The sequence below is a fragment of the Ambystoma mexicanum genome, chromosome 6q (genome assembly GCF_040938575.1).
Source record: "Ambystoma mexicanum isolate Mex_15411 chromosome 6q, UKY_AmexF1_1, whole genome shotgun sequence".
Taxonomy (NCBI): domain Eukaryota; kingdom Metazoa; phylum Chordata; class Amphibia; order Caudata; family Ambystomatidae; genus Ambystoma; species Ambystoma mexicanum.
In genome coordinates this window covers 1,196,511,311-1,196,537,063 of record NC_090937.1, presented here as the reverse complement: position 1 = coordinate 1,196,537,063, position 25,753 = coordinate 1,196,511,311, and the positions used below count along the sequence as shown (strand labels likewise).

Here is a 25,753-nt window from a genome sequence, read left to right as displayed (position 1 = left end):
ACAGCTTTGGCTGTCCTTCAGATGGAAAGTCTCCATCATCTGCTCAAATAATTCTAGGTGCTCCCAAACTGAATATTTTGCATTTTTGTGATAGGGCATGATGACGCTCCTAATAGCTTTTATTTGTTTCAGGGGATCCTTGAGTAAAGCCCTCTTGACTTTGTTGGCCTTTTTAGTTCAGGTAACCTTGATCCGTTCATCCTCTGACTCAGAAGCACTGCTACCAGAGGTGGCTATCTGGTCTTCTAGACTCTCCCGGATTCTGTGAGCTTGGGAATGACTGGCAGAATGTGGGGGCCTAGTTTCTAGGGACCTGTGGCGCTTAGAAGAGTCTTCTGACTCTTCCTTACTCCCAGGATTGGCTGAGTCCCCTCCCCCCACTGTCCTAGCTGGGAAGAGGTTTTTAGTATGCTCTTAGTGGGCCTAATCTCATGGAATTCCCCACCAAATTTCATTGCCTAATCTCTTGATGAGTTATATTTCTGAGGATCCATTTCTCTGATTCTCCCCTCACTGGAGTCTCCATGATCAGAGAAGATGGCCCTAGCACTTGGGATCCTGTACATAGGTGCCCACCCATCCATTTCTGGGAGGTTCTAACCTATTAGCCCTATATTCCCCTTTGGGTTGAAGTCTACCATCCCCGTGGCCCTTGGCTCATGTGAGCCAGTGGACATGGGGGTAGCAGAGTCCATGGAATTGAAGAGATTAAAGTCTCTGATGCCAGGGTTCCTAAGGTTATGCTCAAGGGTTTCCCACTGCCATCTGCCCTCATCTCTCTCAGCCCGTACTCCCTGATGGCATGCAAGAATCTATCCCTTTTGTTCTTCTATTAAGGCTTTACTGGTATCTATTAGTTGTTCCTGCATGGCTATCTGTCTATGGAGCCTGTCATTTTTTTTCACAGAGATCCTCATTGTCTCTCTGTGCTTCCTGTCTGATTTGGGAGTATTTAGCCATTTTTTTCTGCAGGAGGCTCACCTCCTGAGTTCTGTCCTTACTGGCCTGGTCATTCTTTGCCGAAGCATCTTCCACCCTCCTGGTTTGCTCTAACAGCTTTTCAAAGTCCATTTTGAGTTCACCCAGTCTCTGAAGGGCCAGGTGATTTTCTTCCACCTTGGTTTTTAAATGGCTGACTTCCTGGCATAAGGTGTCCCTTTCCTGAATTTGAATTAGAGTACCCCTCTGTGCAGCCAAGTCGTCCCTTTGTTTTCTAATAAGACATCATTTCTGGCGCTCTTCACCAAACTCTGTTTGGGATTCAATGTCTTTGATAATTAATTTATTATGTTCCTCCTTTAATTTGTCTATGTGGACTTGTAGGATGACTAGCTGTTCTGCACAGACTCTATTAAAATTCAGCTGTTTCTCCAGCTTTTTTTGGCTCTGTTTTAAAGAGTCCAACCTTTCTTGACACTCTTTTTGCAGTGTCAGTAATTTGGTGTCTTGCTCTACCCTCTCTTGCTGCAGGAGATCCAGATCTTCTTTTACTTTTGTCAGGTACTGTCTGGTTTCACTCTCTGATTCTTGGCTCTTTTGTAGCCTTTGCTCTGAAGAGTCCAAATCAGTTTGGGTCTTCTCTAGGGATTGTAATGGTCTTTTTGCCAGGTCTAGGTTTTCGGCATATTTTTCCTGCATGCTCACAGGTGTATCAAAGAGTTACGTCCAGCAGCAAGGTTCTTAATACCAGTTGATGCTGCGCAGAGTAGGGATTCCACAGCTTATTAACCAAGCAGTTTGTACTGTCGGTTTGAAAAGCTAGATTTTCATTGGATTGTCATCACCAAGCATTTGGTATATGTCATGAACATAGCATCAACCCTCTGTTATGCAGTGGCTCACTGAAATATCATGGGGATCCAGATGTATAGAGCATGCGAGACTGGGAGGGGAGTCTGTCCCACAGCCCCCTATGGTTGTCTACATTGTCATGGTGCCTCCTGAACTAAGGTTGCAATTTGAGGAACCTGAGTGTCCATTGTCCAATAGCCGAGTTTGCAGTGGTTGAGTTCTGGAGTGGGTTGATTATGTCTGATGTTTGGTTCTCTCTTCTTGTTCCATATAGACTTTTAAAAGTGTCTTACAAATGACAACCCTTTGCATTTCCTCATTCTCACACATATGCAGCTTAAATGTTGTCAACTAGTCTTTAAACCATAGGGCAAGAAATGATGCCAGGACCTATTCCATATTCCTCGTCATTGCAACAATCTGTGAATCCTCGGAGAAGGTCGAGAGCAGTTTCGTGGTCATCTTCCCTGCTTCACAATTGCCAAATGTGTCATGAACATTTATTGAAATGGATAGTTATAATTCCAGCAGATACACCAGTGTCAGCACCTCACTCAGTGACAGAGCACACATGGGAAGCCTCTTCAAAGGTCTGCAGCAAAGGATAAACATTTTCCAGTATTTGGCACTCAGTAGGTGTTAGGTGGCCTCCTTCAGTTGCTGGATCCGACTATTACAGTGATTGGTCAGTGTACTGCCCTGTTCGCGCAGAGGAGCCATCATATCAAGAGTTGAATTGTGCTGATTTCGTATTGCAATTCCCAGAAGTTTGTAAGAGATTTGTTATAAAGTGAGGGTACTCCAAGAGCAGCTGAAGCGGCTGTCCATCTTCTGTGACACACTTGCAAGTCATCAAGTGGTGGGTACTGGCTTATGAACTAAACATAAGGTTTTGAAGTGTGCACAATAAGCAGTAACACAGCAATTCTAATGAATGGAAACTCTCAGAATGATGAATGTTCAGCTTGCACTTGAGGTAGTGGAATGATGAAGAATGGAGAGCCAGAGTCAGAAGTGAGCAAGAGAAACTCAGGCGTTTGAGAGGGGTAACCTGGCGACCCGACCGATTTTAATAGGTACAATTAATGTGAAGCTATAGGGACCTGGCAGGCCTTTGCTGACACCACTTTCCATTTTGCATGTATCAGCAGTCATATCAGGGCCAAATGCAGTGAAAGTAAAGTGGGACCTTTTCAAATCACGGTGTTATAGTGTGGGATTTTCGTTCAATGAAAGACATGAGACATTTTTATAAAGCTATTTTTGGGTCCAAATATGGCTATACAATGGGAGCATTAGAGTGTAGGTATATTATGCAAAGTAATAACGTACTTGTGATTGACAACCTCCCTGGCCTGTGCCATTAGTTCACTGCTAATGATCAGGTGTCACCTGGCATAGCTGACCTTTAATGTCAGGGTGCTGATTATAATAGAGCAGCATTTCTCTGGTCCTATCTCTTCACTCCAAGAGAGAAATGCCTTCGAAAATATATTAGAGGAATCATTTAAATTATATTTTACAATCTACATTTCCAACAGATACACTTTACCCTTAAATATCCGGATTCGTGACCTTGGAACGGTGATTCTAGCAAACTGTGGGCTGCAAGTCTCTTGAGAGAACACTAAGACTGATGTTTCTGTTTTCGTTTCTAAGTGATAGGGATCACCTGCTGATTTTGTGCTAAATTACAGGCTCGTAGTGCCACTTTTCTTCGAGCATCACATATTTCCATTAAGAGCCTTCCAATCACTGCATATGCATTGCTCTGTATTCGGAATGATTTGCCTTTCAGGCACGTTTGGGCGGCTACAAGGAGGGAGGATCTCTCAGCAGTGTCAAGTAGAATTGTGAAGCATTTAAAGGGTGCTGCACTAACTCATATTGCGGCCTCTTTGTGTTATCTGATGTTATTTATATCTACTGGTACACTCTGTGACTCACGGTCCAGTGTGGCACTGTGCCTCATAAATGAAGGTGATGATGAGTGATAATAATAATAATAGGAAGATTGTCTATAAAACTTCATGCCGGATGCCTTACACTGTTAAATGGTGACATAAGAGTCGCTTAAGAACCGTATTACCCGGAAGATGGCAATTTCTTCCACGGTATTTCACTGAACGCTCGTGGTATTGGAAACTGTGATTACCGTGTTTGACGTGTTGATACGTGCGTGGTGTAATGTATATGTGATAAATGGTGTGTGTGAGAGACAATCAGATATAAATGGCATCTGACATGGGAAGATGTATTATTGAAGGGAGTGAGCAAAAAATTGCAGGTGTTAAATAATGCGTGTGATAACACTTGCCAAATAGAGAAATGGGCAGTATAAACTGAGAGCAAAGGTGCAATAGTCAGTGCTCTTATCACTGGTCAGTTTCATAAAATCACTAAGGCCTCAAACAAACTGCACTCCGCAGATCCATGGATGACGCCCTGTCACTAACCTGCATGTCCTGCTATTCACACTTGCACTATTCAGAGCCAGGCCACGCTAGGTCATCCAGCAGAGAAGGGCACAACGTGACTATGGAAAGTCTGAAAAGGGACATCTCCGTTATCTTTTATTTTGTCATCAAGGTTACCCAAGATATACAAAGAGGGTGTCTGCTATCTTGATATGGCACATATTTAGGTGCTACCACCTCATGTCTGCGTAAGACTAAGGGCCCAATTCATGAAAAAGTGCATTTATCCACCAAGGGCAGCGCACCGAGACCAACACTGCGCAAGCCTGCAAGCAGAATAAAAAATGCACGCTCTACGTATTCACTGAATTGTTTGTGCAAAGTAACCGTATACGCAATTCGCGCCAGGAATACCCGCTACACGCCCTCACGCAAAGCAAAAACAGCCAGAACAGTCACCTTTGCATGCTCACCTGGCGGCAAATAGATGCACCCTTCAAACAGTGGGGGTCCTCCTCAAGCAGGCCTGCATCTCAGGGATCCTGTGGGGGTACCCCATAACTGTTACTGGCACCTCGACAACATGCGTACGATACATCATAACTCGGGTAAAACTCAGAAAATCTGTGTGCGAGCCCCTGTAAACCATTCCTGCACCCCACTACACTGCGTACGCACACCACTAAGTTAGATCGGAACCCCGGCTGCATACACACACCCCTAAATCCGATCGGCACACCCACTCCCTCCTTCCCTACAGCTCTCTAGCCGACCTCTCTTGGCCCTCTTCCTGCTCCTACCTGCAAGGCAAAAAACCTCGGGGTCATCTTCGACTCCACACTCTCCTTCTCTCGTCACATATCTGACGTCTCTAAGAAGTCACACTACCAGCTACACCTCCTCAGAGGTATCCTTCCTTTCCTCTCCTTCCCCCAGAAGCTCACTGTCTCTAGAGCCCTGGTTCTCTGGAAGCTTGACTACTGTAACAGCCTCTATCTAAATCTGCCTGCCTCTACTCTCCGCCCTTTGCAACTCATCCAGAACAGGACTGCGAGACTTGTCCTTGGCCTCAAGCCCAGGGACTGTATCTCTCCAGAACTGAAATCACTACACTGGCTCCCAGTGACTGCAAGGATCAAGTTCAAACCCCTCTACATTGTCCACAAGGCCTTTTGGAGCCTTGGGCCAAAATACCTTCAACTCTCTCTTCCTAAATATTTTCCTTCTCGAGCTCTTCGCTCATCCGCCTCCAACTGCCTCAGGGTCAGCCGCTTCTCCAAACAACAAGTTGGTGGCAGATCTCTCTCCGTTGCAGGGGCCTCCCTCTGGAACAGCCTTCCTGCCTCCCTGAAACTTGAGGAGAACCATCTCGGGTTCCGGAAGCACCTCAAAACCTTCCTATCCACCTCCGCTCCCCCTATCCCCTGCTAAAGTTATTGAAACTGCACGGAATCTGCAACTGGGCCACTCGCCGTTCTCGGTCCTTGGCCCAGCCACTCTCCCCTGCACTGCCTCCCTGGCACCCCCTGCACTACAGGACTGTGTCTGTATCCCACAGCCCCCCCATCCCAGCACTTACCTGCACTTACTCGCACTGCCACTAGTTGGCCCTTGTTTTTTTTCTTCCTGTATGCTATTAACCCTGTAATGCAGTTTCCCCTCTCCTTTCCCCCGCCCCCTGCACTTCTCCCTTTCCCCTCTACCCTTGCACTTGCACGATCTGAATGACACCTGGCCTAGTAGGATCGTTGTCTGTCTCCCCTTGTTTCCCCCCCTTGCCTTGTCGCGCCTTGAAACACTTGTGTATAGGCGCGTTACAAATGCCATATCATATCATATCATATCATACCCCACATGCTGCCTTTCCTATCCAAAAGTGTCTTTATGCCTGCCTTCGGGTGGTGGAGAGATGGAGAGATTTACGTGGGCATTTCGCAGGCGAGATGTTCCACCATCACATACATGAATACGCTTTGTTGTAAGCAATTTTTTAAGGTGCGTACATTGGTAGCCAGGCCACCATATTGCAGATATATTAATATATGTGCCACCGTTATTCCATCAATGAAGTGACTAGGCCCTTTAGACAATTTGCTCCATTATAGATCCTTTTTTCCTGTAAAGAGAGGGAAGGTCAACGAAACAGTCTAATTTGCAACAATTCTTCTTTCATAACATCTTTTTTTTAAATGTAGATCTGATAATTATACTGGCCACCTGTGCTGACTATTGATAAACATGCCACTTAGCCTAGCCCAATACAAATACTGCTATTATCTCAATGAAGGAAGCAGGGTGGATCATCATTCATCAAATTGATTCATGCTGGATCACAATGTCTTTTGTATTATACTTAGTTTATATAATGCTAGATGCATCATCTATGATGTCATCCTACGTGGCATATTACAAAAACCTATGGAGGGGTGGGATTGGATTAGAGGAAGATATCTACATATAGCATGCATGTATATTAGTCTCCTATTGGTGGTCCCTTGTCTGTAGGACACACCCTGAGCTACTTCTAAACACATAGCACACTGATTACAGCAAAGAATATGGCAGCAGAATTATACTTGCAACATTGTAAGTAGAAGTGCATGCATGGCAGGCTTTTCTAATTGGTTAACAACCCAAATTCAACATTGGACATTCGATTCATTAGAAGTATCTACATAGAAATTAAACAAATGTGCTTGGAGATACATCAGCTCTCCCCTTGTTTTCCCAATTAGTCCATCCACTCTCATTGGAAGGCCTCATGCCAATGTCCTCGGTTTGACGATTGACCTTGCCCGTCTCCACTGTCTTGCAACATTCAAGGATGAGTAGGCACACCATTATCTTATCTTCAAGCATAATGATTAGCCCTTGTTTGTGCACTCTTCCTCACGTGATACAAGACCACGAATTTGTCCATTTCAACAGTGCATTCAACACAATTTGATTCAATTATACTGGGTGCAGTTGCTCCTCTTGGCCTTGAGAGACTTGCTCGCTCTATCCCATATACATTTGGTGCATGTTTAATTGTCCAATACTTGGCATCCGTAAATGATCTTGTTCCTCCTAATCTTGGGAAATAGGTCCCTGGCCCATGGTCTGCTCATTGGACTCCCATCATACTTTGCCTTCATCCCTCGAAATAGCATCCTTTGCCCTAGGCCAATGTACTCCTATATTTTGCAAAGGAGAAAAACTTCTTCATTATCTTTTACCTTTAAGACACTGGCTCCTATTTTGAGATAGCTGGGTTGATTGGCATAAGCTGTCATCCATCTTCTTCTAATGGTCATCCTAAATGTTGAAAATATACCTCTCATAAGCAAGCGTCTATATGTTCTTTCTACCTTGCGATTCAGCGTATTTACAGTTATTGACCAGTGAGTCACTTCATTCTTCTTTGTGTTTGTGATGTATTGTTGAATGCATGTTTCTTTTAATTCTTCAGTTACATCTTCATCCAGAAGTATTTTCATATTGTTTCAGCATCAGTTTTTATATTTTCTTTGTGACTTTTTTTGCTGTTGTTAGACTTTGTTTTAACGTACATCCATTATGTCAGCTTGTGGGTAAACTCTAAATGGTTGCCTGAATACATATTGTCACTCATATAATCAACCTGGTACGGGAATATTGCAAAGATTGATGCAGGGGTTCCCAAATGTGGTTCTTCGTCTGTCATTCCAACTGGACAGTGCTAAGGGGGTGGTGACCATGGAGAAGGTTTCCACCTGCTCCTCTACAAATGGCTACATTTGTGTGTTTTGTATCTTGCAGTGTTAAAATCCGAGGTTTGAAAGAGATACTAGCTCCTACTTCATGAACATACATGGGGTATCTAAGTACGGACCCCTAAACAAAGTATGACCCACATTACCAATTCCTATGGAATGTTCACCGATTTATTGGTCTAATGAACTGACGCATGTCAAGCACCAGCCAATGTAAAATTACAATGGCCTATGTATAAACATGTGGGTACTGCAATTGAGAAACCTAACTCCATGTGGTCTGAAATTAGTTTATATACCATTCTACCTCACTAGTTAGTCTTAACAATGCTAGACAGGAGTCACTACAACACTTTACTTATTTTTTTGTTTATCTCTAAATTGTAGCTATAATTGTTGAATTGTGATTGTCTCTGTGATTGTGTGTGTATATCTTTGTATGTTAACTAGCCTAACAGCAGAGTGGTCTTTTTAAATCCTTATTGATTAAGTTTTCTCCATTCAAAAACTTATTTGGATTGTTTTACAATTGTGTTCCCTTTACTTTGGAGATATACACCACTTCTTAACTTTGGATACCGATCTATTCATTGTCTCATATTTGTTTTATGGTTATTATTGATTCCGGGGAGAGGTCAGGACTGCACGTATAACTATACAGGTGCATCCCAGTTTTCTCTTATACTTAATGCATGTTTTAACAGATCTCCAGGCTTTGAAGCAATCTATTAGTTTGGCAGGTTTTTTGAAGTCTTCAAATGGACACTCAATATTTTGGCTTTTCATAGTAGGACACAGCATCTTGTCTACATGCCTCTCAAGCTCAATAGCTTTATCATAACTCATCTGCCTGAAGTCATCTGTTTCAGATAATAGTATTTCCTGATTGACTCTTAATGGTATGCCTAAAGCAACCACATCTATTCTGGTATCATCCACAAAATCAACCAGATGAATGCCACTCGAAGAAAGCAATCCGAGGTTGGGAATATTATAGATTAACGCTAGTACATTTAACCTGTTAAGTAGGGGTCTGCTTCTCTCTTAGAATATAAATTGGAGAATGATTCTTGAAAATGGGGTGTCCTTTTTGAACTTCTTGTTATATTTGGGAATTCTCTCACTGGGTAAAATATCTGAAAGTATAATTGTCTTATTTTGTGGACAAACTTGAGTTCTTTTATTGGATTACATTTTATTGAGTTCTCTCCAAATAGTGTTGAAGCGAAGTTGATTTGCGTGCCCATCTCCTTCCTAAAGCAGACCGTGGTCTCACTGTCCAAGTCACTCGATGGTTTATTAAGAGTATCCCTCATTGTGTCTGAAAGAATCATCTCTGCAAATGTCTGTTTTTTTAGTTTTTTTTTACTTTTATGTTTACTACAGTCAGTGTCTTTCATCTGGATCCTTGCTTTGTTGAAGGACACCTCCTTATTCTGTTCTTCTGCTTACTGCGACCAACTGTACTCTGAGCACTCTGCAATGGGCTCTGCAGTACTGCAGAGTTTTTAAAGAAATGAGTGTTGCACCCAAAGCTGTCCATCGGGAAACACAAACTCCTGATGTTTAAGAGCTGCTACCACTGCTGCCAACTGCACTCTGAGCACTCCAAGATGTACTCTAAAGAAACTGGTGCTGGTGTTGCACCTGAAGCGGTCCATGAAGAATGTCCAATGTCCAAGAGCTGCCTCCACTGTTGCCAACTGCACTATGACACAGACCATAGAAGACAGGCTACTCTGTTTGCTTAGTTAATGCATAATGATGTTTATTTCTGTTAAATTAGTGTTGAAATATTTTACCTGCTCTTAATAAACTATGTTAGCATACCATCCTAAATATACTGCATCACTCACAAAATTGTAAGGTCCATCTCTGAAACTTACATCCTCGAACCTTGTATTCATTGAACCTTGTTTGATGAATACAACATTATTGCTATTATGCAAATTGTCCGCAGGATAGAACAAGTGTGTTTACTAAAAAATGATTTACAATGACTGGTAATATGCACATAACACATGTTTGTGTGTAGGTTTAATATGCAAGCATATTGTAATAGTGGAAATCATAGTACAGGACCTCGAAATAAGGTACAACATTTAAAAGAAGTATATATAATAGAATGAACACGTCAAAACACATAAATGGGGATGTATTGACATTTGAGAATAAAGTCTATGTTGCAATGACAGTGAAACTGATTTGGAGGCTTACAACATTTAAGATATGTTGTTGGCACTAACAATAACATTTACTTTCTGGATACATCTTGATGATTGAACTAGACAGAATAGACCATGGCGCAGAACAGTGTGCTAATTTACTTACAGGACATTGACATTCCTTCAAAGGGATTCCAGAGAAGAACCCGAACGAGAGATATGTGTACATCAGAGATAATCTAAAACTTGTGTGCAAAGGATTCTGTGTTACAACCATTAGCCTTAGGAAAATGTGCTCTGTTTTGAAATGACTAGTGAGATGAGCAATTAGAAGTGGATGGGAACTGGAAAGGTAAAAGGGTAGTGTTAGAAATGTGGGGGGTCAACATAAGCAATAGGATAAGCAAGAATGCAAAGGTGAGACTTCAAGACCATGCTTCTAGCAGGACAGTATCCTCAGAGTAGAGTCAAAAAAGCACCTTAAAGATCTATGACACAATCTAGAAATCACACTTGTTTCCTTAAAATATGATATTCTAACATTTGTTTTCTTTAACCCTCTTTAACCATCTTTATGTTGACAATAACCCACACCAACCATTCAAACAATTGGATCTTCCCTGGCAGCACCTTACATTGAATGTCTATGATGTAACAGTAATATGAGAGTGATGGTTTGATGTGTTACACCAGCATGAGCAAACTTAGAATCTGACATTGTGGAGACCTTGCTCACCATAGTAAGCAACCAGAACATACAACACAAGACCACCTCTGCTTATCCCCACCACACAGTGGCTAAGCCACCCATCACCAAAAGCTGCTCAAAACTATTAGATATAACTGTGTTCCCCCAGCAAAATGTGTGAACCGACAAAGCCTTTTAAGGAAACCTCCTCCTCTATGTGGGCCCATGTTCATGGGCCTTATTACCTTGAACACGTACCCTGGTCTTGTGACCAAGCAAGGGGCGACCACCTTTTGAAAGACCACCAATCTGGTTTGTTGCTACAGGAGAAACATTTTTCAGTTATTGTGTGGTGTCCAGGCAGGCCCTGAACTAAACTATATATTCTAGCCATCTTGGAGTCCCCCTGAACCTAAAGAGGTCAGGTGGGGCAATGACAGGTGATGAAGGTCCCCATAAACATCACAAATGACCATTCAACCACAGACAGTGGGCGACATACCAATCAGTGGGTCTATGTGCAATATGGAGCCCACAGTCCACCAATATTTCACAGTCTACATCTAGGTAAGTCTACATCTAGGTACATCTAGGTAAGTGGATGCTATAGGCGTATAGGCCCACCTGGTGGGTCACACCCCATACATAAGTTCAATATGACAACTCAGCAAGACTAAAGCCTCAGGCATGTCCATGGTCACAGGGAATTTCTGTGATACAGTGGCCACATGCCATGCTCACTGGCAATGTTGCGAGCACCAGGCTCTTGCCATGGGTGCCAGTGGTCTTTTCCATAAGCCACTGTCAGTCGCCACTTCAATCAGGAAGTAGTGACTAGTCATGGCCAATGGCCATTATGTATAGGTTTGAGGATGGGGGCCATTACCCAGCCAAAGTCACGACTGTCCATGAACAGTGTCCACTACAGGGGGAAGAAGAGACAACTGATATTGACACAGCCTATGGACAGTGCTTTGGGTGTTTTTTGGGGCACTTCTTCAGTCAAAAATGTCGCTGGGCATGGTGGCAGCCCAAGAGCAGTGAGTCCCTGGTGAGCTTTGGAAGTGCAGGTGCTAGGGTGTGTACATTGTAAAGGTGAAAGTAGGGTTCCAATGGCAGGGTTGACAGGAGGAGTGAAAATACACCTTGGGATTTGACGCAGTCCATGCATAATAGAAACTTTGTGTATGATACTGTAGAGGGTAAACAAAATGTAAAACAACTTACATAAATGAATGCTATTTTTGCATCAAAAAATAATAGTAAGCCAACATATTTGCCATTCATGATTTCTTAAGCAACATGGGGGTCATTACGAGTCAGGCGTTAGGGGATACCGGGCACCGTTAAGGAGACCGGTGCCGGTAACCCCCTACCGCCCAATTCCAAGGTCCCCTAATGGGAACCCCCTTACGGGTCCCATTAGGGGACCAGGCCGCTAATTACAGGCCTGCCATTAGCAGGCCCGTAAATATCGCCTTCCCCATTCCCATTGAGCCCTATGGGTGCTCAAATGGGAATGGGGAATGGTTGGTGCAATGGGGACTTACCTGACTTGCCTCCCAAATATGGCGCCCCTCAGAATCACATGATGTTGCACTTTCCTTAGTCAGCCATTATTTATAGGTACAGAATATGAACAATGGTCCTGGTAGAGGGAACACGCCCGACCCAGGCTAGCAACAGGTGGATGTGTACTCCAAAGTAAGAAGTATGTTTTATCATCACCCCGTCGTGCTGATAAGATAGACCAAAATCCAGTAGGGATGGACCGAGTTTGTCATATTAAAAAAGCAGGGTGGGAGAAGCAATCTGAAAAGTAAATCTATTACATATTTTTTGGCATGTTTCTTGAACGAAAAATCAATCAGTTATATTTCATATAAAGATAGCTGTCTTGGGAGATGTTAATTGATGACCTTTGTATGGACTTTGAGTTCCTCGTCTATTGCCTTTATTATATCTATGAATTGCCAAAACCTTCAATGTGATATAGACTTAGGATTCTTAACCAGTAAAGCATCACGAATACATGTATGAAAGCATGAATCACTCCGGATAATACAGATGATGAAATAATACCTGGGAACTTATTGTGATGAAGAAACTCCATTTGAAGACACTGTCCTGCTTTTTTCGCTAACAAATAAGGAGTGCTGACAATTGGATCTCCAGTTTCACACATAGCATCGGCTCCACTGAACACTAAAGTCATGGTTTCCAACAAATCCTGTTTAACAACTGCAGCACATAATGCCTGTCAATAAAATATAATGCAAATTAAATCAACAAATCAATACATAGATTACATTTGTGAAATGGTGCTCTCATAACCACATTTGTTTATTCCTTGTTTGTTTATTCCTTGGTATTAAAGGTGATTATTTTCATACCACCAACACACATATTTGATACAGCAGAAACTACAACGACTTGAAACCTTCAAGACAAGAGCGTGCCAACACTATGCTTCAAAAAACATAAAGGTTCTTTCAAAAACTGGAGTGTGCCACCCACTGTGTTGACCACATTTCATCGGTATTCCCTAAATGTAATTTACAGCTGGAAAATATGAAAACCATATGTGTATCATGGTGAGACCATACCATTGTGTTTTTTTTTTTAAGAAGAATATTAATCACATAGCACAAAGGAGAAAACAAGCAGGTTGCTCGGATCATGTGCTGATACCACTGATAAAGGAGGTTTCCCGAAAGCTGGTGCCTGCTTTCCAGCTCCACTGCTCACATTTTTTTCCCTCCCTCTCATCCCCACTCAACGCACCCCCCGAACCTCCTTTGTATCCAGACAGCAGGGACGTCATTTGGGGGTCGCCAGGGGTCCCACCTGCCATATAACCATATTTTTCATAGTGTGCTTGGGAACAAACTATGTGATGCCACTGCCTGTTTTGTGAAGGTGTGAAACGCCATGTTCCATTGCTTCCTCTGATGTCACTTTGAGGTGGGGTTAAATGACATCACTTCCTGTGATGCCATCAAAGGTGAAGGGTCATGTGATGTCACTTCAACTTTCTCTGGCATTTTGGTGAAATGATTCCCTGCCAGACTGCAACTTTAATAAAAATGTACTTCGCTCCCACATACTGCTGTCAGCTCCCATCTCCCTCACAGCTGCAGGGATGACATGGGAATAGAAAGGGGACTTGATCGGTGGTAAGGGCCCTTAGCCCTTGTTAAAAACCCTCACTATGCTTGGCGGTGTGATGTTATGTTTTTGTACCTAATTAGTAACCCAGCGAGAGCGAAGCAAAATGCAACAAGCATTCTGATTGGCTCTCGCCAGGTCCCTACCCGGCCGGGAATCCCTCCGTCGGGATTCCACGGCCTTTGTCCCCGACAGGGGTCGTGGCAGCCCCTCAGCCAATGAGGAGGCTCGAAGCAGGGCCATCCCTATCCGAGCCTCCCCGCGGCTGAGAGGCTGCCTTCGCCCCCCTCCGGGGACTCGGGTAAGTCTTTTTTTTTTTTTATCCCTTCCCTCCCTAGCTCCCACCAAACCCCCCCCCCCCCGCCATCCCCGCTCCACGCCTCCACACGGCTGGAGGCTTCCCTCGTCCCCTGCAAGGGACGCAGGTATGTTTTTTTTTGTTTTTTTTTCCCGTCCCACTCCCACCCTCCCAACCCCACTTACCTTCTTTTTGATCCTTTTTTCAGGAGCGGACGCGCTGGGAACACTCCCGATGGCCGCCATGGAAAGGGAAAACGGACTCCATTTTTCCCTTTCCATGGCGGCGGCCATTTTCTTTTTTTTTCTCCCGAAACGCTGCAGCGCCGAAACGCTGCAGCGTTTTGGGACAAAAAAAAAGCTTTTAGTGCCCCGGTCACGCAATTTCTGCGGGCCGGGGTATTCATAGCAATAGAACCCGAGCGTCGGGGGCATTACCGACTCAGGTAATGCCCTGGGGCCTTCGGTAAGGCCCTCGCTTCCCTCGGGTCCTTACCTATGGGCCCCGGGGCATTACCTGAGTCGGTAATGCCCCCGATGCTCGGGTTCTATTGCTTAAGTAGTACCATTTTTGACCAAATAACTTGCAACAATGCTAATCCGATTAGTTCTGACATTCTTTCTTTTCACCCAAAACACCAAGTGGCCGAATGCTAAAACTTATTGAGTAGATTCTCAACAAAAACTTTTTTACTCATCATGAAATGTACAGATCATCGTACTTTGTACAGTCCCTCCCGTTTCCCTTTTAGATATTCAGTATTTCGATCTTAGAGTATGTTTTTATAATGGGTTCTCAAAAAACGAAGCAGAGGTCTATCAACCCCCAATGGGTCTTTGAGACACTTTTCGATGACTCTTTTTGCCACTCTACAGGAGACATCAAACCATACCCACCCAGTAGTTGGTTTAATTTTATGCTTCACCCCAGTCCCTGAAACATACCGTTGCACAATCTCTTCAAATCTCTCAAACTCATCCAAAACCACAGCGGGCTCACTTTCTCGATTCTAGATGACCCTGACATTTGCTAAAATTGATACATACATACTGTGCTTCAACTCAGAGATTAGGATTTTAGCCCATTTCAGCAGTCTTCGTGCAAGTTCATTAACCCCTATCCTATGGGGGTCTTGCATGTGGGCATGCCTTCCAATTTCTTGATTTTCCAATTTTAAATGCATGGCCAATGGGCGGTTGTCACTTTTGGACCTATCAAAGACTCTAAACACACCTACCCATGCACAGGCTGATGAATATGTAATCAATTAGTGAAGAGCCATTTACTCCAAAGAATCTTTTTTTGGCTGGTTGGTCGGTAACAAACCTTCCATTGCAGGCACTTAGCTTGCAGTTATACAGAATTGTCAAAGGTTTGGCTGCCAAGGGATACAATAAGATTGGACCATGCACCACCAGTTCAGGCATATACGAGGCTTGATCTTGGTCAGCCCACGGCCCTTCAAACAATTTATTCAGCTCCAATTGCAAGTTAAAGTCATCCACCATCATTAGAAAGGAATGTCGTAGGCCCGTAGCTTCCTTGGCAGCTAGTGCCTTCTGAAAGGGTTTGATAAAGGCCATTCCAGTTAAGCTAGAGGGTCTGCAACAGATATTAATTAGGCATAGTGACTCTACAGGGTTGAGTTTAATATTTAACATAAGAATATCTGGGGACTGAGTGTTAACACTCTTCACCTCCCAACCCAAAGAAGAGTCAATCCAGATCAGCAAGCCCCCCCACACCCCCTTGGCCTGTCTCTAAGACCCTTAGTAGCCGTGATACAGAAAGACTGGTAACCATATAACATAACAGAATCCAAGGCCCACGTCTCCTGAAAATCAATTACGTTAAATCCAGGAAAGCAGTCTGAACCCCTGGATGCCTCACTCTAGGCACACGCCTGGATCAAGTCAGTTAAATTCTTCCAGATTAGGTTGGCTCACGGTCGAGGACTGGTGGTAGCCAACAGGTGCTCGCCGGCAGATCTCCCTTGGTCTTCCACCACATGCTGGTAATGGCTCCACACAAAATCCAGAGCAAGTAAGGTGAGGCCCCTTGTGGAGTAATCCCCCATTGCTGCTGCAAACATGCCATGGTAGTGGAGAGCTAAGATTTGAGGACCGCAGCTGACAAACTGAAAGGACATAGCACATGGACAATAAATGTCCTGCATATGTAGATAGTAGAGGTACAGCCACTGGTGAAACTAGTATAATTAAAGTCCAATTCTGGGTGTTGTTCCACTTAGGTAATTCAATTCGGGCTGTGTCACTAATGTGTATTAAAGATAGCTGTGGAATAGACCCCCAGATAGACAACAATGAAGAGCGGTTCAATAATGCACTATCATATCTTGGTGCAAGTTCTTCCAGTCTCACTGACCTGGAAAGCAGAATGTTTACCTGTGCCTCATTATGGTTTTTATGAGCACCAATATAACACTCCTAAAGGGGCTAAGATTTCTGGCTCATGCCAGGTAGGTTTAAAGAATGACCCTCTGTAGGACGGGGTTGATGCCTCGACAAGAATGTCAGGACATCCAGGCCAGGTAGGTCTCACTAACTCGCTGAATAGAACTTGTATACTGCTGGTTAGTGGAGGAATTTTGATTAACGCAAGGGACCTGGCTAGTTTGCGGGCCAAGGAGGATCACCTGCCTCACTGTCCCATCCCCCTGGGCTATTGTAACATAACTTTGGTAAGAATTCAAGAGAGGAGGGCCACTGTGGGGAAGAGACAGCAGAATCTGTCTTAGTACCACCCCGGACGATACTACAGAAGATACCACCTCTTTTGGCTGGTGTTCACACGGGTATTCCTAATATTAGAGGACAGGAAATTATCCTGTTGCTTTGTTCACCTACACAGTGTACCAGCACACATCAACTGCTCCTCTCATAGGGCCTCAATCACATCTTTCTCTGTTGCTGCCTCCACTCGCCAGAAAGTTGTTTGAAGGACATGATTGTAATCAACATTTGTTTCCATGTAGGAGGTCTGCACTCTTACATAGACGGGGGCTGGGGCCTCCGCCGGCATCATGCAAAACTGTACATGTACCCCCATTACCAGGTGGAGCCTGGGCCTGGGATTAATGATTAGGCTGTTGACCATTATGACATCAACCACCTTGGCAATTGTAAGCTTAAGAATGTTGCTGGTCACCAGCCAACTTTGAGCAGAGCAAAAATAGGGCCTCAATTTTAGACAGGATAACATTTATTGAAAGAGGCATTAGAACATCTACTTGGTTGGAGGCGAGCTATATCAGGGATTTCGGGGGTGTCGCCATATTCACAAAATCGCAAACCATATAGAGGGCCTTGTGACTTAAGCTTGCTGCCTCCAGGTTGGGGCTCGATGCTATGTTAGCACCAATTAACGGCACAGAGTTTGCCAGGGTAGAGGCCATGGAATTCCACCTTAGGTTCTCACACATACGAAGGCGAGGTCTGTTTATGTCAATTGATGGCAGGCTGTGATCTAGGATATTCACAGAATCAATATCAGCAACAGTAACCCCAACAATAGATCCTGTCATATACATAGAGGAGAAGGCGCTGCAAGGCTTTAATAAGGAAGAAATCGGAGGCAAAGCCAGTGAATTCACAGAGGTATCTTCAAAATACCCAGAAATTCTCCTTTGGACCCCAGTAGGGTCAACTTTTTTGCTCTCTTAGATCGGAGGGCTGATATTAGCTTGGATCTGGATTTATCAGGAGACCTAAGGCGCTTCCCTGTCTGGGGCCCCTCACTTCACAAGCCCCCTTCTAGGGGGCACCAGATGCAGTAACATTGCTCTGCCAGGCCCGGTTTATTTATTTATTTGCTCAATGTTTGTCGGGTCCGTGGGCCAGATTAATGTATTTATTTCCGCAATGCTGTTGGGACCCAGCATTGCAGAAATAAATTAATTAATCGTGTCCACAGACCCGACAAACATCGAGAAAATAAAGAAATAAACCATTCCGTGGCCTCGCGGGCCACATAGAATGGCTCGGAGGGCCGCATTGTGGACAACCTTGGTCTAAAGGCAAAAATATTATTACAAGTCTATAAGAAAAGCATTGTTTTAGCTTAAGCCACATGTCTTCAAAAACAGATTGATCGTGCTTAGAACAGACCAAAAGCCCTGTTCGCAACTGTAAAGAAATATGGCTTCTCCGGCATGTTCTACCTACATATTTGGCTTTGGCAAATGCAAATGATGTATTTTTTACAGATTAAATTGATCAAATTAGGAAATAAAATTATTCTCAGCCTTTTATCCAACAAGTGCCTACATCAAACAAAAAGACCACTGTTATGGGAGATTTGACATGTACTATGTTTGCACTTATGCCTATGGATCTTGTGCTTAATGTGGCATGTGACGGCCTTAAACGGGGCTCTTTTGTCTGTTATCAATGCTCCTTAACTCAGGGATATTTCCCAATGGAGTTGAAAAAAATCATACCTTACGCCGTTCTTGGAGATCATAAGATATTTTCCAATTACCATCCGATTGTAGCTCTGAAAAATGCACAATTTCTTAGACGAACGAGGGATCATTGATACGTACCAAATATGATTTAGGCCAGTACCTGGGACCGAGATGGCACTTGTATAAGTTTGGGACCTTTCAGCATCCTTCCACACAGTTGATTTTGAGATTCCTATTTCAAGATTTTCCATGGTGGCTCAGGTGTCCAAAGAATCACTGGCATGGTTTTCTTCTTTATTAACTAACTGAACAGAGCAAGTTTAGTTGGGCCCAAACACTTCTGATTCTTTACCGGTAAAATGTGGAGTGCCTCAGTGTTCTACCCTGTCCCATGTGCTATTTAAGGTTTTTATCCACCCTCTGCGGGATATTTTTTCACAATTTTACCTGCATTACCAATGATACACTGACAATACGCACATCTGCGTTAAGCTAAAAAGAACCTTTGGTAGCAATGGACAGAGTGGTGTGCTGTGCCAGTAAAATAAGAAGTTGATGCTGGATAACAAGCTCCAAATAAATACATCAAAAACTGAGATCATAATATTTGGTCTAAGAACAAATTGGCTAACATCTTACAGTGTGTTTCTTGCCCAGTGCTTTTCGAGGTCCCAACATCATTCTCATCAAAGGTAAAAAAAACTTGGGATGCATGTGAGAGGCAAATTTAAACTGCAACTTGCAGGTAAATGAAATCATTCAATCTGTTTATTTTCACCTTAACCTGCTGAAACCCCTGCTACAACTTATTTCAGATAAAGGTTGTTCATTGGTAGTTGGTTCATGGGAATTCCAAAAGGACAAATGCAGCGTCTGCAGGTTGCCCAAAATGAATGTTTACTCACTGCATAGATGTTCCGCTATTTTTCAGTTTCTGAGGAATATACACTGGTTACCGGCACATCCAATGGTCTTGTTTAAGACCCTCTGCCAATTATTTAGATGTGTTCAATGGTCAGCCCCTACATATGTCTCCTCAAAGATTGTTGCTTCTCATACAGATCGTTGTCTTCGATCTTCAGGGCAACACCTTTTGGTGGTTAAAAATGTTGAAGACCTTTCTTTTTGAATGGTTGTTTGCCTGACAATCTGGCTACCTGCTCCTATTATTATTTTATCTGCACCCAGATGCAATGTATTTGTTTGGATCTGTGCGGTACAAATATAAAAATCCCCCATAAAATCAAGGTCCAGCCTATCTTGGGAGAATACACATAACTCTTACAAAGCTGAACTGGGCCTACAGAGCTGACATATGTGATATCAACTTGGATGTGGATGCAATGATTATGAGCAGTGCCATGCACCATGCCCTAATCAGGACTGCTTATATTTGGAGTTTATGCTACCACTAGCATGGGGTAATAATAATCATCCTAGTTTTGATGCATAGATGAGTATCTTAAAAGGGGCTCAGGCACTTCAGCGACTTTGCTTTCACTGCAGCAGTCAAATGGCAACCTCTCAACCAGCTCTGTGCTACTGTAGAGGCGGTTTGGCAATCATGCTACTGATGCATTGGTGCACAGTTTTACATGATTCTTTTGACAAACAGTTATGAAAGGGGAATCTGATCAGCATATTGCCCACTGAGAAATGCATCATTTTATTAAATCAATACAAATTAAAAAAGCCATGGCTTCTAAATCCTTGCAAAATGCCAAATTAGTCACAACAAGGGAGTAGGCAGATAAGGAAAGGGGCATTCTGGAGACTCCACTAATTTTGGGTTCAGTGAAATGGCTGCTTGAGATACTAAGGGCCCAATTCATGGAAATGTGTGCAGAAATCCCACAGGGGCCGCGCACCAAGAAGGACACTGTGAGCTTGTGTGCAGAATTAAAAATGCATGCCCACGTATTCATGGAATTGTTCACACAAAGTAATTGTATTTTCAAGTTGCGGCCAGGACGCCCTCGACATGCCCACACGCAGAGCATAAACAGCCAGATCAGCTACCTTTGCATGCTGCCCTGGGCATGAATACTCGCACCCTTCATACAGTCTGTGGGGTCCCCTGCAAGCAGGCCTGCATATCAGGGATCTTGCACAGGGTCCCCCGTAACTGTTCCCAGCACCCCGACAACCTGCATATGAAAAAGCGTAACTCAGTCAAAAATCGGAAAATCTGCGTACAAACCCCCGTAAACCGTTCCTGCACACCGCTGCACTGCTTATGCACACCCCAAAGTTACCTTGGAACCCTGAATGAGTACACACACCCCGAAATCTGACATGCAACCCCACCTCCTCGCTGCCAATCCTATGCGCAAGTGTACTCACGCCTGCCTTTGGGTGGCGGGTCATATGAAGGACTTGTTGGTATTTTCCAGCCGAGAGGATGCGCGATCAAATCCATGAATACATTTCACACCTCGCAATTGTGGGTTTGCGAAGGACTGCCTGCAGGCAGTGGATATATTTTTTAGGAAATGTTAGTGTTATAGTTTTACATGCTTTTAAACAGCAAATACAATTAATAATGTATATATGAAACAAAACATAATATTACTTTAAATCAGCTCTAAAAACACTTTGCTCTAAGCGTGACTCATAAAAGCTAACTGAAAACATATCTACTCACACATAGGTCCATTTTACAATGCATATTAACCACATGCATAAACAAGCTAAAGCAGTTTACACAGCATATATGAGACATTATTAAAATGAATAAAAGAATAATTGAAAATGAAATATGACTCACAATGCATGACTACATAAAACAACATAAGACCATACAACCATAAACAGTACAAAAGAAGTATCTGCAAACAATACCTAAAATAAATATCTCACTAGAAAAACCTGTTACCTACATCTTTACATTACACACCAAACACATACGTACACAACTTATACAACATATACATATTTCATGATGTATAAAATGTGTATGCTTTAAAAATATAGGTTACCATAGGATATCAAACTGTTTAAAATTTAATTCACAAATCAATACCAATCTAAAACCTGCAAACAAAACAACTTAAATAACAATACACAATCAGACACACACATTTACCATGAAAAAACTACGACTACCCCATGTTCTCTTCCTACCGGCAACATAAAACATTTAATAATGCACAAATGGTGCAAACATTATAACTGCAGAGATCCTCACTACATCTTTGCAGATACCATAAACACACATCTAAAAAAACACAAAAAACATGAACAATACAAACAAAATACACAATCCCAAAAAACACAACATATTTTAAAAAGCTACTATTCATTACAGTCTTATTAACTGAGTAAGCCATCTTATTAACTAAGCATACATACATGTCATGCCAATGAATACGCTACTTTCTCATTACAAGCAACACTAAAAATAATAAAATGTACACACTAAAACCATGTCAACAAAGCACAAATCAACAGGAGTTAGGTTTACATCAATGTTCTTCTTGGTGGTCAATTAAATGAATGGTAAGTTTTGTAGTAAATACACATTTCAGATTAGTTTATATGTGCTGCTTGATAGCAAATTAAACATTATTGATGGCATTTACAATGTTTATAGATGGAGAGTATGTTGTTTGTCATAAGTAGCTTAACATTTTGTATTTGTATTCACATTTATTGCATTGATGGATAGCATTTGGATTGTTCGGGACTAATTAGCCCCGGGAACAATGACATCATGCTTTTTTTATCACTTGGTAAGACGGTTGCATATCTAATACATATATAGTGGCTCATTCTGAGCCTGCCGGTCCGCAAACAATGGTGCTGGTAAGCTTACAGGCACAGTTGATTCCAGACCGTCATATTACAGGTATGTAGGTGGCCGCTGTCCCGCCCGGCAGGTCAGACCTGCTGGGCGGAATGGCACCCGCCCACAGAATGTTCATGGAAACACTGGCACCGTTGTTAATTGTGCCGGTGCTTCCGTGGTCCAGTCCTATGGGACTATATGGGAATGGGGATTTACAATTTCCCGGTGCCTGACTTTCCTGTCCGCCGGGGTTGTAATCCCCCGGTGTTACCGGGAAATTAGGTGCTGGCAAATCTTTACAGGTCCGTCAGCAACCCGCCAGTATCACTGGCACGGTTACCACAGGACCCTTAATGAGGCCCATAGATTATTATGTATCCCATTTATAAGTTGAAACTTGACCTCCATTTGATTTAAGCTCAAGTAGATAAAGGTTTTTTATCATGACCATCAACCAGTTTTGCACCATCAGACGCTGCTTTTAACAGAAATATTTTATTAGTCAGAACTTCTGAATCTTCTGAGACTGAAAATTGTCTCAACTATATTTACTAACAATTGAGACAGGATTTAAGTTTGTTTGTCAGGGTGGCATATCACAAACACGTCATATACACAAAAGTAAAGGTTCTGTCTATGGAACTCTGATTGCTTGTCACACTCAATTAATCCTTGCCAACCTTTGCTCATATATTAAGTTTATTCTTTGAGGTAAAAACAAGATGAATTTCACAGCAGTCCATGGAAAAGCACAGATTTTACAGGTGATGAATACACCTACAGTCTTGAGAACGACCTCATAGTCAAAATGACAAGGTCCATAACATGTCTTCGTTTTGTCCATAAAATTGCCATCTGTGAGGCGCACCAACATATTTTAAAAAAGCAGATTTCACACAAGAAATTGACAGAAGACTTACTTCTCCCAAGGTATCAGGGCTTTGGTACACATTTTCAAATCTGTCAGGGATCGAAAAAAGGAAGCTCATTCATTATAAATGTTCTTATCTCAAAAGTGAGTGAAAGGTGTCCTGCAAGTTCCTGTTGATTTCCAATCATATTGTTATCGTTTCAATCATTGGGCATTCACCTAGGCCCTGGAATTAATCTTACAGGTACATCAATTTCATAGCCCCTGCGTCCCTCCTTGTTTTGTGATTCTGAATATTTCATTAATACATTATAGTTGTTTATGTTAATATTAGTTTTGCATCATATGCTCATGGCCCAGGCCTTTCATTTAAGTTATGTTGGTCGTTTCCTGTGAAAACAATAATCTTCCAAAAATGTGTAGCTCATATGCTGGCATTCCTTTCCCCTGTATGCAAGGAACGGGAAACACATGCATCGTATTACCACTGTGCTGGCCACAGTTCGAAGGCCGGTTGGAATTTCAGGCTGTTTTCGCTTGAAAATGGCAGCTCACTCGTGGCATTCGGTGCTTCTTTTACATTTTTAGGAAATTGCATGCTGTCCTAATGTTGCCAGGTTTCTGGCATGTTCGATTAACACACATAGCATGTGGGTCCAGGCTTGGTCACGTATAGTAAAAAAAAAAAGAGACAGCTACAGTAAGCCCCAAATACATTTCCACATTGCCATTGGGAAGTAGATGTACCAGACCAATGCAAGAACTCAGGCACTTGTGCTCTTGCTCTATAATATTTCTGCAAAAATATACTACGTCCAACAAGCAAGGAAATCCATGTCTGTGTGGCTGTCCATTCTGGGTTCAGTTTCTAGCGTTGGGAAGCTGGGGTGAGCAGATCACCTAGGAGCACAGCAGACAGCTAACCAGTCCACAAGCTCTGTTCCTCGATCTTCTGATTAATTCTAATATCGTACAATGGATGGTCCAAGGTATTTTCAACTATTCACCAGCGGGAGGGTTATGTTGCATCATCTGCCCAGTCAGGGTCCACAGCCATTGAGAGCAAAGTACAATGGTCTCCTACTGGGAGTCTTGCAGTGAACAGATCTTTCTAGGTAAATGTTTAAGAGTTCTGATGTAAAGCTCAATCCTCTGCTTCTTCCTTCCTCCTTTTAACACTGAAGATTCATGATAGTAGTTATATTACTTGTATTCAAGCTCTGAACAGGCGGTTTGCTGCTTCCAAGATAAACAGACACGAGATTAGCTCCCTTGCCAGTTATCTGTCAACCCTATTAAGCACATGTAACACAGTAGTGATCAGCCAAAGTTACAGGACATGGAGTTTGCTATTGTACATCCAAGATGTCTGCTCAGTAGTTGTGTAGGGATGTGTCATATTGGGTTCATTTGAGACTTGCATCTGAGCCCAACAAGGTAAGGAATGATGAATACTACCCAGTTGGCCACACTGCGAGCAGGTCATGATTTGTGCATCCCCTGTTACTCTTCACAAGTCCAACCCTATTCACAATGCAACATTGTATTTCCCTTGCAACAATAACCACACAAATGATTAACACAGTGCCATTCATTCTAAGCCAATGTGACCTGCTCTAGCTCATACGCGCAATGAGACCATCCCAAAGTCTTAATGCCTGGGGTCTGAGACCTTGTTCTGTGGTAATTACATCAATCCATATTGACAATCAGTGATTTCAGGATTGGAATACCCAGCCGTCATCTCTGATTGTTATTCCACCCAAGAACGTGGGGACAAGATTGAAGTCATCAATAATGTTGAAGCCTATTCAGGGTCTATTCTAATTCTCAGCCTCAACAAGCAAAAATGAACTATTATTTGGATGAATTTGCAAACTATTCATCACCTATTCAGAACATTACACAAATGTATTATCTCGAATGTCTCTGCATTTGTCCAAGATCCTCTTGGTTAGTATGCCTGTTAGGTGTAACTTGCCTCATCTATAGGGTAAACAGCTCTCATGTTTCTCATCTGGAATATCTACCTGTGCCTTTGTAAAGCATATGATTGGTGTTTTCAATATTGACACACATTGTCATGGCTTGTCATTGAAATCTCCTTGCAGTATTAAAGGGTTGAAAGCGTAGAATCCCTTAAAGAAATGCTATTAGTATATTTAAATGTCAACTGCTTTAATTATATTCGCGTTTCTGTTCTTTTATGCTACATTGTCATATAATATCTAACTTTTCACTGTACCCCACTTAATACATGTTTTAGCATGCACTTTTCAGAACATGTTTTCTTTCTCTTGCTGAGGACAAGGACAAGCTCACACCAGGGTGCTGCATACAAAAATGGCAGTTGATGCTATTGACAAGAGATGGGGTGGAGCTAGTGTCTAGACAGGGAGCTCAACAAA

General features: G+C 42.7%; 1 protein-coding gene across 3 annotated transcripts in view; it reads right to left on the bottom strand.

Annotated features, from left to right (window-relative positions):
• ARAP2 (ArfGAP with RhoGAP domain, ankyrin repeat and PH domain 2) overlaps positions 1 to 25,753 on the bottom strand; it is a 1,740,202-nt gene that overhangs the window by 734,519 nt on the left and 979,930 nt on the right. For all 3 annotated transcript variants that reach the window (XM_069631830.1, XM_069631832.1, XM_069631831.1), the window contains one exon: positions 12,878 to 13,052. In XM_069631830.1, the coding sequence (XP_069487931.1) occupies positions 12,878 to 13,052 (175 nt within the window). The remainder of the gene's footprint in view (positions 1 to 12,877; positions 13,053 to 25,753) is intronic.